Genomic DNA, 14,379 nt, shown 5'->3' with positions numbered 1-14,379 from the left:
ACTTGGCGTCAATGCTTCAGGCGCCCCCTCCAGCCCGAGCTGTGCGCCGCAGGGGTGAAACGTGGATGGACTGCCTAGAGGCCGGGAAGTCGCTGCCTTCTGGCACCGGCTGGGCGGGACTGGCAAGGCCCCAGAATGCTGTCTTCCGGGGATACCCCTACCGGAGGACCTGTGGCTCAGAGACCCAGCCGAGCTCGTGGCTGGGGCTACACCTTCTGGCAACATCAGGGACATGGGAATGAAAGGTGCCAGGGTGGAGCCCAGTGTGTGAGTCGGCCCCCAGACTGGCACCAGTGGACTAAGTCTAGGAAAGTCCGGTGCCCTGAGCTGACCCGAAACACACCGGTGGACAAAATCCGGTGCCCAGCGGAGGCGCGCCCGCCCCGAGGGCGTGGCCGGGGCGGGGCCCGAGTCCTCCGGGCAGGTGCAGGGGGTGGTGCCCGGTCCTGCCCCCGAGGGCCGTTCTTGGAGGCCAGGGGTTGGGTCAGAGACACGACTGGTGAGGGCGACGCCCTGGAACCCGCGGACGGCGACTGCAGCCACAGGTGCCCTGCGTCCCAGCTGTGGCCATCAAAACTCCGGCGCTAGAAACTCACTTTCGAGCTGCTCCCAACCCTGGACACCGAGGCCCCCGGGCCGGAGAGTGGAGCCCTGGGGTCGCCCGAAGAGCGGGGCCCAGAGCCCCCGGGGTCAGACAGCGAAGTCCCTGGGCGTGTCGCAGGGCAGGTAACCTAGGTCCCCAGGACAGGCGGCGAGGTACCCGTGTCCTCTGCATAGCAGGACGAGGAGACCCACAAGCAAGAGAGCAAAGTTGCTTGAGCCATTAGCGGGGCAAGACGCAGAGCTCCCGGGGCCGTGCCCACCTGGGAGCTTTGAGACTCCTGGGCCAGGCAGAGGCGACCCCGAGCCATTCGAAACGCGAAGTGCCGGGGTCCTGGGAAGTTTCCCCCTCAGGATCCCTAGACTTCCTTCTCCGGGTCAGACCTGGAAGCCCCCCAGCAGGGTTTCCCTCTGTTCCCTGAGACCCTCCCCCCCTCCGCCCAACAGTCCCAGAATAGCCGCTCATGGAGACGCCCATCGAGCGCGAAATCCGCCGCAGCTGCGAACGCGAGGAAAGCCTGCGCCGAAGCCGGGGCCTGAGCCCAGGTCGCGCGGGCCGCGAACTCGTCGAGCTGCGTTTGAGGCCGGTGCTCAGCTTGCCGGGTCCGGGCCCCGCGCTCCCGCGTGCCTTGGAGCGCGCGCGGGCGGGCGCACAGATGCAGCGAGACATCGAGCGGGAGGCCCACCGGCAGGCGGCGCTGGCGCGCCCCGCGACCCCGGAGTTGGGCTTCGGGCAGCCTCCACAGCCGCTGAACGAGCTCAAGCGCTTTTTCGAGGCCGCGGGTGAGTGCGGCTTCTCGCTGGCGTCTGAGGGAGGCGCGGGGCCGCAGCGGCTGCTGGAGCACGGAAGCCGGCAGCTTCCGGCTGTGCAGGGCCGGTGCCTGGTGCTTGCCCGCGCCCCGCCGCCCATCGCGCCGTCACTGCTGGAACTGGAGGTGCGCGAGGCACAGGAGCGCGAGCGGGAGCTGCAGCGCCAGAGGCTTAGCGTCTATGGCACCGCGGAAATCAAGGAGCCCGCACCGAGCCTAATGGGTAAGCCACCCGTGCCTGAACGCAGGGGTCCCCTCTCCGACTGCCCAACTCCAGTGGCCCCTCTCTGGCCCTCTGGGGTTTCCCCCTGGTTCCCAGATACCTGGTACTCCCTCTCAACTTTCCGTTCTCTGCTCACCCCCTTCTGGGTTGCTCACACTCTGTTCTCCACTTGCCACTCGGAGTGGTCAACTCCCAGATACACCTCAGCTAAGCTCGTGATAGGGGAAGGGAGGATTCCAGATGTCTTTCTTTTTGTTGGGTCCCAGGGAACTCTGCCTAGGTTCCGCGACTCCTGGATCACCCTGAATTTTCGGGTTCCTACCCCCCTACTCTAGGTTTGCTTGCCTCCTCCCGCAGAATGGAGATTTCCTAGGGGCAGTGTGTGTGTGTGTGGGGGGGGGTGAATGCCTGTGTGTGTTTAAGGGGTGCGGCTGGCTTCCTTTGTCCTGGCCACCTCCAGCTGGTGAGAGGAGGAAAGACCTCGGCTGAGTGTCTTTTCTCCGCAGCGATCAGGGGCGATGGAAAGCTGGCAGTGATCTGGCCTCCCCGCAGAAAGGCTTCGGAGAACGGCCTGGAGCAGGTGGGACTCCCACTTCCCTCTTACCTCAGGCGCCTGTCGCTACCCCTCCCCCCTACAAACACAGGGACCCGTGGCGCCAGGACGCTGGGCCAGGGAAAGAGCATCCCCGCGCCTCTGGGAAGTCACTCTGGGCTAGTACACCAAGTCCCAGGCGCCGCCCAGAGGTGATGAGGAGGCGGTGGTCTTGGGGCCCAAACCGCCCCACCCTACGCCTGGGTGTTCCGACTGACTCCCTCTTCCCAGGAGGAGCGGAAGCCTTGAGGTTAGAGCGGGCTGGGGTCCCTGGCCGGAAATAACATGCCCGTCAGAGGACGGAAGCGCCCAGGAGTGCCCTCTGGATAAGCAGAAGTCCTGGAGAGGAGCCAGAGGTCTGCACCGGGGAAGATGAACGCTACCAGCCCATCCTTAACTTGACTTTGTGAAATTAACCAGTTTCTCTCTAAAACTGTTATTCCCCACCCAGCCAGTGAAACTGTCCAGCCCTTCTCCACCTAACTGCAAACCAAGCTAGGTTCTACCTCCGGCCTTGACTGTTAGAGGACCGGGGTCACCGCCTCAGCTGTCCCCAGTCCCCAATAAACTTTCTTCCTTCTGGGCAGTGCGGGTTGTTTTTTTTTTGGTGTGTGTGTGTGGAGGCGGGGGGGTCCTCTTGATTTGGGGTGGGGCAGGAGCGCAGAAAGCAGAGGAGAAAGCCACAGGTGGCGCCGACGGAAAGCAGAAAGTGCCTTTAACGCCTTGTTCCGGGGCTGCCGGTCTCTCCCGGCCCTGCCTGGGTCCTAATGCCCCCTGGCGGCGCGGGTGCAAACAAGCGTTTAGATCAAAGACAGGCCCTCCTTTCCAGACTTCGTCAATATTTATTGGTACCAACGGCGTGCCCCGCGCTGGGCGCTGGCTAGACAGAGGTGATAAGGGGTTGTTACTGCCTCTGGGTTGTGAACAACAGCTAAAACAAATCACACACATAAACTCCTTAGAAGGGAACACAGGCCATTTATAATCTGCCCAGTGATTGCAAACCTCATATGCCTGCGGCCCCAAGCAAATACTGAGGAGAGAAATGAGGTGTGCTTGAAAACAAATGCCTCCTTTCAATGGGCAGGTAAGTGTTCCTCCATATTAGCAGTGCTACCAATGAGTGAGTTATGAGTTAAGTGGTGCCAGAGCTTCTGATTTCTAAAAGAAATCTACTAAACTTTAAATAATTGTGACTATTTAGAAAACTTAAAATGGGCGGGGGGGGGGGGTGCAAGAGGAGGCAGCAAGCAATACCTGTCTGCAATAGGGCTTGTGGTTGTCAATTAGCAAACCCTCCTTAATTCTGTCCCAAAACAAGGGGTTCAAGACATTTTGTGAACACCCCAAATTGTAAAATTGTATCTCTGCAGTTATATTCTGTGGTTTTAGCATACCAGCTTCTTAGAGGTGCAGTGAGACCCAGGAGACATTTTAGAATCATTGTTTAAACTCTTGGACTTGTCCAACTCTGTATACCCTGGGTCCAGCAACAGGCTGGAACCTGCATAGGGACAACAAATGGCTAATGAAGGATAGAAGAATGCTTGCTCATACAGCATTGCACCCCAACAGCAGCTCAGCCCACCACTCAACCCTATCATCAGCACACTGACCATATACTTGACCTTGACTCTGGGAGGACTGGAGAGAAAGGCAGGAAAGTCAGCACTGTCAAGGTGGAAATGGAAACACCCAGATCCAGTTTTTAATTCCCTGTAGGGCAGCCAAGAACTAAGTATGTAAAGAGTTGACAGGGTGGCTTAAGTGCAGACCTGCTTTCTTGAACTTTCCTGCAGATTAAAATCACCCGAGGAACGCTTATGCCAAGTAAATCAGAATCTAAGGGAAGTCTTGGCATCAGTAAAGCTTCCCAGGTGCTTCTAACATGGAGTCAAGTTTGAGAGCCATGCTGTAGATGTGGGCTAGCAGCACCAGCATTGCTTAGGAACTTGTTAAAAACACACCTTGGGCCCCGTCCCAGACTTAATGATCAAAACCTCCATGTGATTCTCAGTGACACTAAAGTTGGAGAATCATGGGTGTAGACAGGATTCAGGAGGTCAAGCCTGTTTTCTTCCCCTCCCACTACGGCCATCACCCATTGGAAACCTTTAGTCTTAAGTGGCCTGTGGATTTGCCTTAAGGGAGACAGTCTAAAGCTGTGAGTGACTGATCTGAATTGAGATGTACTATAAACATAAAATACCAGATTTCAGAGGCTCAGTACCAAAAAGGGGGATATCTTGCTAATAATTTATTACACTGATTATATGTTGAAATATTTTGCAGATATTGGGTTAAATAAAAACATCACTAAGACTAATCTGACCCTTTTTTAATGTGACTATTAGAAAATTTGAAATTACATGACTCATTCTTTATACTATTTCTATTGAACCAGGCTAGTCTATAGTTTTTTACAGCTGGGAGAAATCTCATAGGGGACACCTCAAATCAGTATTAGGGAGCTTCAGAACCTCTTTGAATTCATTTAGACCTGGGTTGTGGACAAAAATATCCTTGATACAGTCAGAAATTGTCACCAAAAGTCCCCTCCCTCCCAAAACAAGGGTTTTGGTATCCAATCCTGATTCACTCACCCCTCACATCCTTTTGTGTCTTCTGTAAAATGGGGCTTATGATAATATTATGTGCCAGGGACTATTAGGTAAGCGAGTGTTTTGATCAAAGCCTAAAAGCAGGGCTGTTGGTCTCTCCTTCGACTCTGAAAATGCGGGGATACGGGAACCAAAAGGCATTCCTTAATAAAGGGCGTAACTTTCAGCTGAGTGACAGAAGGCCAGGAAGGACACCCCTCACCTCACAAGGAACCAGTTGTGATCAGAGGACCCAGCTCAAGTTCAGGCTCCGCTACTTGCCGTAGCTTTGGAGAGGTGAATTCAAGTGTCTCAACCCGGGTCTCCCCTCCAATCCAAAATTGGAGTGAGGCTTTGGAGATCCAAAGTTGTAGTTCTTTGCAGCTTTCCTATCCCACCTGCGCCCCGGACACATTGTGGGGTGCGGGACCTGCCCCAGCCCGAGACCCCCAAAGTCTAGAAGAGGAAGATCTGACCTTGGCTCTTAGGAAACCGATTAAGAAACCTTATCCTGGGGCACGTCGGGAAATATGGTCTTTTATGGTACAAAGAAATCACTTCCGGGTTAAGATAGGCGAGTGGGCGTGATTTTGGGGGTCCCTTCGCCCCACCCCCACAAATTCTGCTCCCAACGGGCGCTGAATATTCCTGCTACCCGAAACTTGCGGTTTTCTGTGTTCCGGTTGTTGACAGGCACCAATGCTTCCCTTTTTGCTTCACGTACCCTTAGCGCATGCTCAGAGCTCTTGTCCGCGGGTCCACGGAACATTGTTTTATTACAAAAAACTACATTTCCCAGAAGACGGCACAAGTGGGCGGGGCTTCATCTCCCCTAGAGGAGGGGTGCGGCGCTCCGAGCGGACGCTGAGCCTGTGACCTCTTTTCTTTCTTTTATTTAAGACAAAACTAGTGTGTCCGTACACAGGGCCCCGCGGTCTCCGCTGCGAACGGACCAGCTCGGCCTGGTCCTTTAGAAGGTGAAGCCGAGCTGCACTTGAAGAACGAGTGAGCCCCTTCCTGCCTCTTCCCTTGGAGTTTGGAACTGTCAAGCTCCAGCTCCCATCCTCTCTCAGGTTCAAGACCCCTGCGCTGCCCACGCCGTGGGGCCGGCCGCACTCGGGGGCCTGGCGGGGCCTGCCTGGCCCATGAGGATTTGTACCAGCAGGTCGGTGGCTAGCATGTGCGACGGCTCCTCGAAGCCGATGGTCAGCAGCTGCTGGTAGTCTCCAGGCGGCTGCGGACACACAATCCTGGGGACCGGGAACAGACAAGCCTGGACGTGAGCGCCTCCTGCTTCTCGGGAGCCTTCTCCCCTCGAGTGAGAGAGGCTGTGGCTCAAAGAGGCTTTGTTTCAGCTGGGGGTGGGAAGAATTCTGGGGGAAAGTGGTTTCCTTGTTGATGAGAAACCTAGAGGGGTAATACCTCTGAGAGGCTGAATTACTTATTCCTGACCTGGCCAATCACTCAGCTAGCTAGCTAGCTGTGTGTTCTTGGGCAGGTAACAACCTCCCTGAGCACCTGTTTCTTTGTAAAATGGGGCTAACAAGTATAGAACTCAATAAGTTTTTACAGGGCACAATAAAATGCTATCTTTATTACCAAGGTTAACAATGTTGGGGGAGGTAGATGGTTTTTGGTGGGGTTCTGCCCTACCCTCCAGAGCCTACTCCAACCTTACCATTGCCCTAGCTCCTACCAGGAATAAAGGTCATCTTCAGCTGGTCCTAGGGGCACCCATCGGCCGATAGACCACAGCTTCTGAATCTGGGGGCATGAATTGGCCGGACTCTTGCCTGTGTCTTCCCATGTATCTCGATAGCACAGGAAGTAGCTGGGAGGGGAAGAAACAGTGATTAAGAGTAAGCAGTATCCTAGTTTCTTCTGTTTAGGGCTTTAATTTTGGAGGTAAGGTAGAAACTCATCAGAAGTTGCTTCAAGTTCTAGATAGGGGTATGTGACTTAATATTGGGGCTCTTTCTTTCTGCCAGACTATTTTTAAAATGAGGACTTTTATTTTTGATTAGGGGATGAATTTTTTAAAAGGTGAGGTTGGCCTTTCAAAGGTCCTCGGTTTCCTGCATGGTTTTCCACACCTTGATGGTGGTGGTTCAGTGACCCATATTGGCACTCTCCATAGAGGGGGTGGGGACTTTGATTCTGGTAAGCAGACTCACTAATCCACATGGGAATCTTGCCCCTGGCTGCTGGGCTCTGGGGTAGTTTCCAGGTTCCAACGCATCTTCTTATAGAGATACCGGGGAAAGCGGCTGGCGGTGTAGGCAGCAGGGGCACAGTATCTGAAGATGGACACCTCATGGGAAGGACTGATGGAGAACCTCCCACAGAAGAAACAGGAGATGCTGGCAGGAGATGGGAGAGTAAGAAAGGAGACTGTACCGTGGACTCCTCTACCCCCCACCAATCCCAGTCTCCCACCCTTTTACCTTAGGGGGTCTGTCTCCTCCAGGTCCACAAACCCAAAGGAGGCATACATGAGCACCAGCTGTTCCAGGCGCAGGGTCAGCTGTTGGGAGATCTCCAACAGCTGCATGGAAGAGGGGACATCATAAGATTAGCTGACCTGCCAGGAGCACCCCCGTCACCCACCCCCAGCCTGAAAGATGAGAAAAGGGGTATGGGGTCTAAGAAATGGCCCCACACACCCCCTTTCGAACCAGCTCCTGCAAGCCTCCATAGATGGGGGGCACACTCCGTGCAGCTGCCTCCAGGTACAGAAAGTAGGGCTCACACATCTTTAAGAAGGTGGGCATGGCTTTTGCCAGCTGTTCCTTCTGAACGCGGTCCCTGCTAAAGGGAGAAGAGGACCTTCATCTGGGGTCCCTCATCCCCCCTCGTTTCTCCCACTCTATTCACCCTCCACCTGTGTCCCTGATCTGGACCTGTGTTACAATGCTCCCACCCCCAGTGCCAGGCCTTTGTCAGAGCATCTTCCAGGACAGACTGCATCACAACTATTTGAAACACTTGTTAGCATGCTGACACCTGAATCCCATAACTGATTTTTGACTCGAAATTCTCTGCAGGGTGGAACCCAGAAACCTAGAGTTTAAACAGCCTCCCAGAACCAGTTCCTTTTTCCAATGAGTGGGAATAACATTCTTCTTTGGGGTCTCAAACTGGTAGCCAGCAGACCAAATCTGGCTCAGATAGGTTTTATTTAGCCTGCCGACGGTCCAAAACCTAAGCCATCAATTAAAAGCTGAAAAAAAGCCCCAGAGATTTGGCAACCTGGTGTCCACATATCAGACACTCCCTAGCCCCAAATGGTACACATCTCACATCATTCTTCCAAACTGGATTTCTAATCAGCTAGCTTCATTCATTATCCCTGGCTCCTAATGGCTTTTAAGTTTGCGACTCTGGTGTGTTCCACCTGCTTATCCAATCACCCTCCCTCTGTCCCTCTATCCACGGGGATCCTGGAACCCTGTCCAGCAACACCTGTAGAGCAAGAAGCTTTGGAAATCATCCGCCTTCTTGAGCAGGTAGCGGAGCTGCTCCGTGATGGGGCTGAACATGGTGTCCAAGGGTAGGCGAGGTGTGGGCGCGGGGTCCAGGGCCAGAGGCTCCAGGGAATGGGTAGAAGGGGAGGAGGCCTTGGGCAGCTGCCCCTGAACATCCTCCGGCTCCTCTTGGGCTGCGCCCCCAGGTTGGTCAGGGGGCATCGACCACGAGGGGTCTTCCAAGGGCTGTGCCCCAGGTTCCAAGCCGTCTGAGGGCGGTGTTTCCCCAGTGCCCGCAGGGAGCGGCCCCACGAACCACTCCTCGGTAGCCATCGTGGGGCTGGGGGAAGGGATCTGATCTCTTTAAGTCTCCACGGCTTTGGTTGGCCGTGGGTTCGACCCCGCCCCGGGAACCTCACTCGCCTGCGCTGGGAGCACGGCCCAGCCCACCTCACCCCAGCTTCAACCTCTCCTCCAGCGCCGAACCGCGCGGAGAGAGTTCGCCTCGTTTGAATTTCAACACGCAGGAAGGGCGCTCGGGGCAGCTCGGGTCTGCTCGGGTCCGCTTGGGCACGCGCTCAAGCAATCCAACGGAGGGCGGCGGGGTAGGGGCACGGGGGCGACCTGGGCCGGCACTGGAGCGGCCATGTCCTGGGGGTGTCGTCCGAGGGCTGCCGACTTTTTCTTCGAGGCGGTTTCCTAGGGAAGGGGTGTCTTTACGGCGCTTCCAAACCCTGGGGCGCAGGAATATAAAGGTAGACATCCTCCCACCACCCGCAGAGCCTCTGATTCCGGGTCCGTAATCTGTATTTTAAAAACTAATGGAATTGAGAAAAACTGCTTAAGAACTTAAATAGGGACTTATGATGTAGTAGCTGTTACTACTGCTAATAAAGTTCACTTGGAAAAAATTTCCCATTCCATGATCTCATTTGATACCGATATCTTCCTTTTTTGTTTCAATATTTTTTCAAATTTACTTTGAGAGGGGGAGGGAGAAAGAGAGAGAAACATAGATGTGGGAAATAATCTGTTGCCTTTCATATGCCAAACCCCGCAACCCAGGGATGTGTCCTGACCAGGAATCAAACCCGGGACGTTTGCTTTGTAGAGCAAAGCCAAACCAAGTCAGGGCTGCCTTGTTCCTTTTATGGAAGATCTTGTAGCTTAGGGATCCTGCCATGGATCCAGAACTGACCCCTGCTCCCACAGTTGTAGCATGCAAAGGCTGTCAGATATAGACATATGAAGCCAAATACATTAATCATACTTCAAGACTCTGGGTAAAGTGCTCACAGGTGTTCCATCCTACCCTGTGTGACCCTCAGCAAGTATCTCTGCTGTAGGGAGCCAAGTGCCTTGTCTATAAAGTGGGTTTTTACATGCTCTGCCTCAATGCCGCCACGAAGACAGCTGAGAATATGTAAACCAGATTGACTGCTAGTCACTCAAACATTTGAGCACCTACTGTGCCCTGACACTGTTCTGGGTGTGGGGAGATCACAAAACAAAGCAAATATTCCTGTCCTCCTAGAGCAGTCACAATTATAGCTGGCTGTGAGGCAGCCCCATTCACTACCTGTCTCCCTCCAAGACCATTCAGTCCTAATCCAATTCTCTCCCTGGAGGCTGGTGTGGCTCTTCAATGCCCCTCCCCCACTCCATTCATAAAAAGAGACTTCTGGTTTTTCTCTTTTTTTAAACTTTATTTAAAAAACCTTCGGTGCAATATTAAAAAGCAATACAGCCAGCTGGAGCGACAACTAACAGAAAGGGGAGGAGTAGGGAAGACCCACAGACCCCACCCCAGCTGTTCCTAGGGGATGGAGGCTGGGGGCAGACCAAGAAGGGGCCTGGTTGGTGGGGGAGGGAAGAAAGGCCACCCACCAAAATGAATAGGCAGAACAAATCATTTATATAGGAAACATCTGGCTGAACTGAAGACCTAAGCCCCCCATTTCCCCCCGCAAGTGCCCTAGGCTTGGGGGAAGGGTTGGCCTCCTGGGGTGAAATGAGCAGGCCCTGTCCCATCCCACACTCCTCCATTACAGAGTGGGATGTACTGGGGGCCAAATGTGTGTGTTGGGGACACACTGGGAAGAGATGAGTAGGGAAGAGTACCCTCTCATTGGAATCTGTTATGAGAACTGAGAGTGTCCCTAGTCCAACTCCTTGGACTCTGGGGGTCTTGGGTGAGATGGGACTGGAATGGGTCAGGGCAAGGGTGAGGCTGGGCACTCAGCCTAGAAAGCCATCAGGGTCATCATCCTCAAAGTGGCCTTGCTGGAGCACCTTGATGTGGTGCTCATAGATTTTCAGTGCTGGGCCGAGGCGGATGGACAGACCAGTTAGCACATCTGTCCGCTGCATGAGCAGAAGAGACTTGCCATCAATTTCCTGGGCATGACAGAGAGACAAGAGTTTAAGTTTAGAGCAGACCCCCACTAATGCCTTGGGATGAAAGGGAAATCCAGGGTTGGGGACTCACCTGTTCTTGGAAAGCTGTTGCCTGCTCAGGAAAACCGGCCTCTGTGAAATATTCTACCACATCCATCACTGTCCACTCTACAGGGTCAGCTGGCTTCTCTTTACGCCCAGAACTATGTTGGAACAGAGGAAACCAGTGAGAAGTGATGCTCTCCTGGTTCTGCCACACCACCTGGGGCACCACCTTCGTGTTTCAAACACCCCAACTTACGGACAGCCAAAGGGGGTCCCATCGGCCCCAGGCAGGGCTGGTTTTCCTGGGGGCAAAGGCACGGGGGATGGGGAGTCTGGTCCAGTGGCAGCAGAGACTAGGGAAGAAAAAGCATCTGCCTGTCATTTTGTCTCAGGGCTTGGTTTCTTCTCACCAAGCACCCGCCCCTATCCAGAGGGGTCTTACCTGATCCCCCTTCCTTATTCAAGGCTGCCATGGAGAACACCTGGCGGGTACCACTGCCTGGTGCTGGCCCCCGCCCTTCATCCTGGCCCTGGTGGGGTCCACAGGGTGTCCACTCCTTAACCCTCTCCTTGGCACTCTGAGGACCCCGCTCGCCATTAAGCTGGTGGTGCTGGGCACCTGCAGGACGGTCACTCTCAGGTACCTCGGAGCCCTCAGACACATTGTCTTCATCATCTTCGTCTTCATCATCATCTTCCTCTTCTTCCTTTTCAAGCAGTCGCTCTTCTCCACCTCTCTGGTGCCAGGGAGAAAGGCATAAAAAGGTTAGCAGCTGTTCTGGCCCTGGACTCAGTCCCTGAGATCCAGGACAGAACGCTGTACCTAACGGCCACCTTTAATATCAAGGCAGATTAACTTTTACATATTCACTCCGTGCCAAGCTCTGTGTTAATAAAACCCCCAGTAGTCAAACCTCACTAAACTCGATCAACAACCCCAAGAGGTCGCTACTGTTAAGTCGTGTTTTAAACTAGAGGAAACTGAGGCTCGGAATGATTAAGTCACTTACCAAGGTCACTTACACACCGAGCCCACAGGGAAAAAGCGCAAACCCCAAGCTGCCGGGTTCCTCCGGGGACTTGCTCCCCCGCCACCAACTTCGCCCGCACCTGCCCACCGCGCGGCGCCCTCCCAACCCAGCGCGCTCACCTTGCTCCGAGACGCTCGGGCGCTGGCGGCCGGCGGCGCCCGTCCGGGCCTCTCCCCGCGGGACAGCGCGGGCGCTCCGAGACGAGTGCGCTCCAGGCGGACCCGTGCCGCCGCCTCCTCCTGCACGCGGCCACGGGTCAAGCGGCCGCCGGCACCGCCGCTGCCCCCGAGGTAGCGCACGACTTCCCGCAGGCTCACGGGCCGCGCAGGGCCGCCAGCCCGCGCCGCGCCCCCCTCCGGCGGCTGCTGTGGCTGCGGCGGCGGCGGCGGCTGTTGCTGCTGCTGTGGCGGCGCCGGCGGCTGTGGTGGCGGCGGCAGCGGAGGCTCCCGGGCGGCGACGGCGGGAGGGGGAGCGCGACGCGGGCCGGTCGGAGGCGCCACCGCTAGAGGAGCGGCGGGCGCGGGCGGCGGCGCAGCCAGGGGCGCGGCCCGCTGCGCGCGGGGGCCCGGCTGCACGGGGCCGGGCGAGGGGGGCGCTGTGGCGGCAGCGGCCGCGGCGGCCGCGCGGGGCGCCCGGGCCGGGGCGGCGGGGGCGGCGACGGGCGCGGGTGGTGGCGGCGGGGCGGGCGTGGGCGGCGGCGCGGCGGTGGCGGGGCCCCCACGGGGGGCGCGCGGCGGAGCCGGCGGGGTGGCTCCGCGCCGGGGCGGCTGGACGCGCGCCGCGTTGCGGTACGAGATGCTCCCCTTGTAGCTGACCCGGAGCACGGCGCGCTGCTGGATCAGTTTTTCGAGCTCGGCGCGCGTGCGCTCCGGCTCCGGGCCGTGCCGCCGCCGCACCATCCGGCAGATGCGCTCCAGGTCCGGCCGCGCCTTGCGCGAGCGCAGCGAGTCGATGGTGTCCAGGATCCACTCTTGGTAGTGCGGGGAAGCAGCGGACGACGAGGCAGCGGCCGCCGTGGTGGCGGCCGCCGCCGTCTCCGGCGGGGGTAGGGCCGGGGGCCCCGCCATGCCTCCCGCCCGGCCCGGCTGCACGGTGCGCGCTGCCTCCCTCCCAGCGCGGCGCCCCCCTCCCCACCTCCCCTCCCTCCGCCGCTGCCCGCCTCCTCCTCCTCCCCCCCGGGGGGCGCAGCGCCTCGGCGGAGCGGCGGCGGCGCTGCTGTTTCTTTGCAAAAAAAAAAAAAAAAAAAAGAGAGAGAGAGAGAAAACAGTGAGAGAGAAAGAAAAGAGAGAAAAAATGCACACACTCACTCACTCGCACGCACGCACACACAGACCCGCTTCTGCTGGGCGCGCGCGGGGCCGGGGATGCGAGGAGGGAGGAGGGGAGCGCGGCGCGGCCGGCCCCTCCCCGCCGCCGCCGCCGCACGCGCGCCCTGCGCCCGGGACACTCCGGCCCCCCTTCCTTCCCTCCCTCCGCCCCGCCGCCCGCCTTCCTCCCTCCCACCCCCACGCGCCCGCTTTTAAGGTGGAGCCCGGGCCCCCCGCCCGCCCCCTTTACCCTGCGCTCTGGCTCACTCCAGCTCGCACCGACCCCCCCCCCCCCCCTTACAACTCCCGCGCGCTTTTTAAGGAGGCGCCGCGGAGTTGGCGCCGGGGCGGGGGCGGGGGAAAGCGGCGGGCGGGGGAGGGGGAGGGGGAGCGCTGGGGGGGAGGGGAGAGGGGGCGGGCTGGGCGGACGGGCGGCTCTCGGCCGCCCTCCAGCCATTGGGCGCGGGACCCAGACGTCCCCGGCGCCCAGCCCCCATCTCCACGCCTCCCAGGCGCGCTCCGCTCTCGGGACCGCACTTACCGGGAATTTGCCGCTCGCAGGTCGGGCTGCCGAGCTAGTCCGGCGCTGCGGGAACCTTCGGGCTGCAGCCACCTCAGTGGCCCTAGGGTTGAGAAGGCGGGGCAGGGGACGCGCACCGTCTTCTCCACCCTGACCGCTCCCAACCGGGGTCGTCCTCCCCCTCCCGCAGCTCGGCCTTCCAGTGCGCCGGCTCCAGAGTCTCCTTGGAGCTCCCTTTTGGCCCGGGGCTGTACGCCGAGGGGGTCACAACGCAGACATGGGGAACCCTGAATTCAGGGTTATAGGACAGTTTGGCGCCCCCTTCTTCTGCGGGGCCTGGTGGGGAGTGGCGGAAGTCAGCTAAACCTGGTTTTACAAGGACTCCAGCCCAGGTCCCGATCAGCTGGACGCTGGGGTGCGAAATTCCCTTTCCAGCCTTCGCGGGGATGTGTGGGTGTGTGTATATGGGGGTGTCTGACCAAAGTCAGGAACACCGGCGACACTTTTTTTTAAACAAAACTTTATTGGTAATAGTTTTCAAATATGTTTACAACAGCACACTGTTCAAGAGGAAGTCACGTCCTTCCCAGCACACCGGTTGAATCACCCTGCGCCCACCCGGGGCCCCACCCCAGGCCTGAGAGCTCCTCCTGGGATGGGGAGAAGTTATGAAAGGAACAGATTTGGGGTTGAATAGGGGCTCCCCACTTTTCTATTGAGAGAGAAATTCACAAGTGGAGGAAGGGGTGACAGCTGACAGCTAAGCAGAGGAGCACCCAGAACGAGGAGGC

General features: G+C 57.6%; 3 protein-coding genes across 3 annotated transcripts; 1 reads left to right on the top strand and 2 right to left on the bottom strand.

The window, feature by feature from the left end:
- Window positions 1–73: 73 nt before the first annotated feature.
- On the top strand, window positions 74–2,810 carry MISP3 (MISP family member 3). Its single transcript, XM_028520474.2, has 3 exons — window positions 74–1,632; window positions 2,139–2,212; window positions 2,456–2,810. Exons 1-3 carry the CDS (start codon window positions 1,065–1,067, stop codon window positions 2,471–2,473), a joined length of 660 nt encoding a protein of 219 aa, XP_028376275.1. The 5' UTR covers window positions 74–1,064; the 3' UTR covers window positions 2,474–2,810.
- A 3,089-nt stretch (window positions 2,811–5,899) lies between these two features.
- On the bottom strand, window positions 5,900–8,621 carry C8H19orf67 (chromosome 8 C19orf67 homolog). The gene is made up of 6 exons (XM_028522080.2): window positions 8,287–8,621; window positions 7,488–7,632; window positions 7,269–7,369; window positions 6,999–7,184; window positions 6,521–6,655; window positions 5,900–6,074 (listed from the first exon to the last, which is right to left on the bottom strand). Exons 1-6 carry the CDS (start codon window positions 8,619–8,621, stop codon window positions 5,900–5,902), a joined length of 1,077 nt encoding a protein of 358 aa, XP_028377881.1.
- A 1,360-nt stretch (window positions 8,622–9,981) lies between these two features.
- SAMD1 (sterile alpha motif domain containing 1) lies at window positions 9,982–13,165 on the bottom strand. The gene is made up of 5 exons (XM_028520957.2): window positions 11,881–13,165; window positions 11,173–11,467; window positions 10,987–11,083; window positions 10,777–10,888; window positions 9,982–10,685 (listed from the first exon to the last, which is right to left on the bottom strand). Exons 1-5 carry the CDS (start codon window positions 12,826–12,828, stop codon window positions 10,527–10,529), a joined length of 1,611 nt encoding a protein of 536 aa, XP_028376758.1. The 5' UTR covers window positions 12,829–13,165; the 3' UTR covers window positions 9,982–10,526.
- Window positions 13,166–14,379: the final 1,214 nt, after the last annotated feature.

The sequence above is a fragment of the Phyllostomus discolor genome, chromosome 8, assembly GCF_004126475.2.
Source record: "Phyllostomus discolor isolate MPI-MPIP mPhyDis1 chromosome 8, mPhyDis1.pri.v3, whole genome shotgun sequence".
In the NCBI taxonomy this organism is placed as follows: Eukaryota; Metazoa; Chordata; class Mammalia; order Chiroptera; family Phyllostomidae; genus Phyllostomus; species Phyllostomus discolor.
This window is presented reverse-complemented; position numbering and strand designations above follow the sequence as displayed.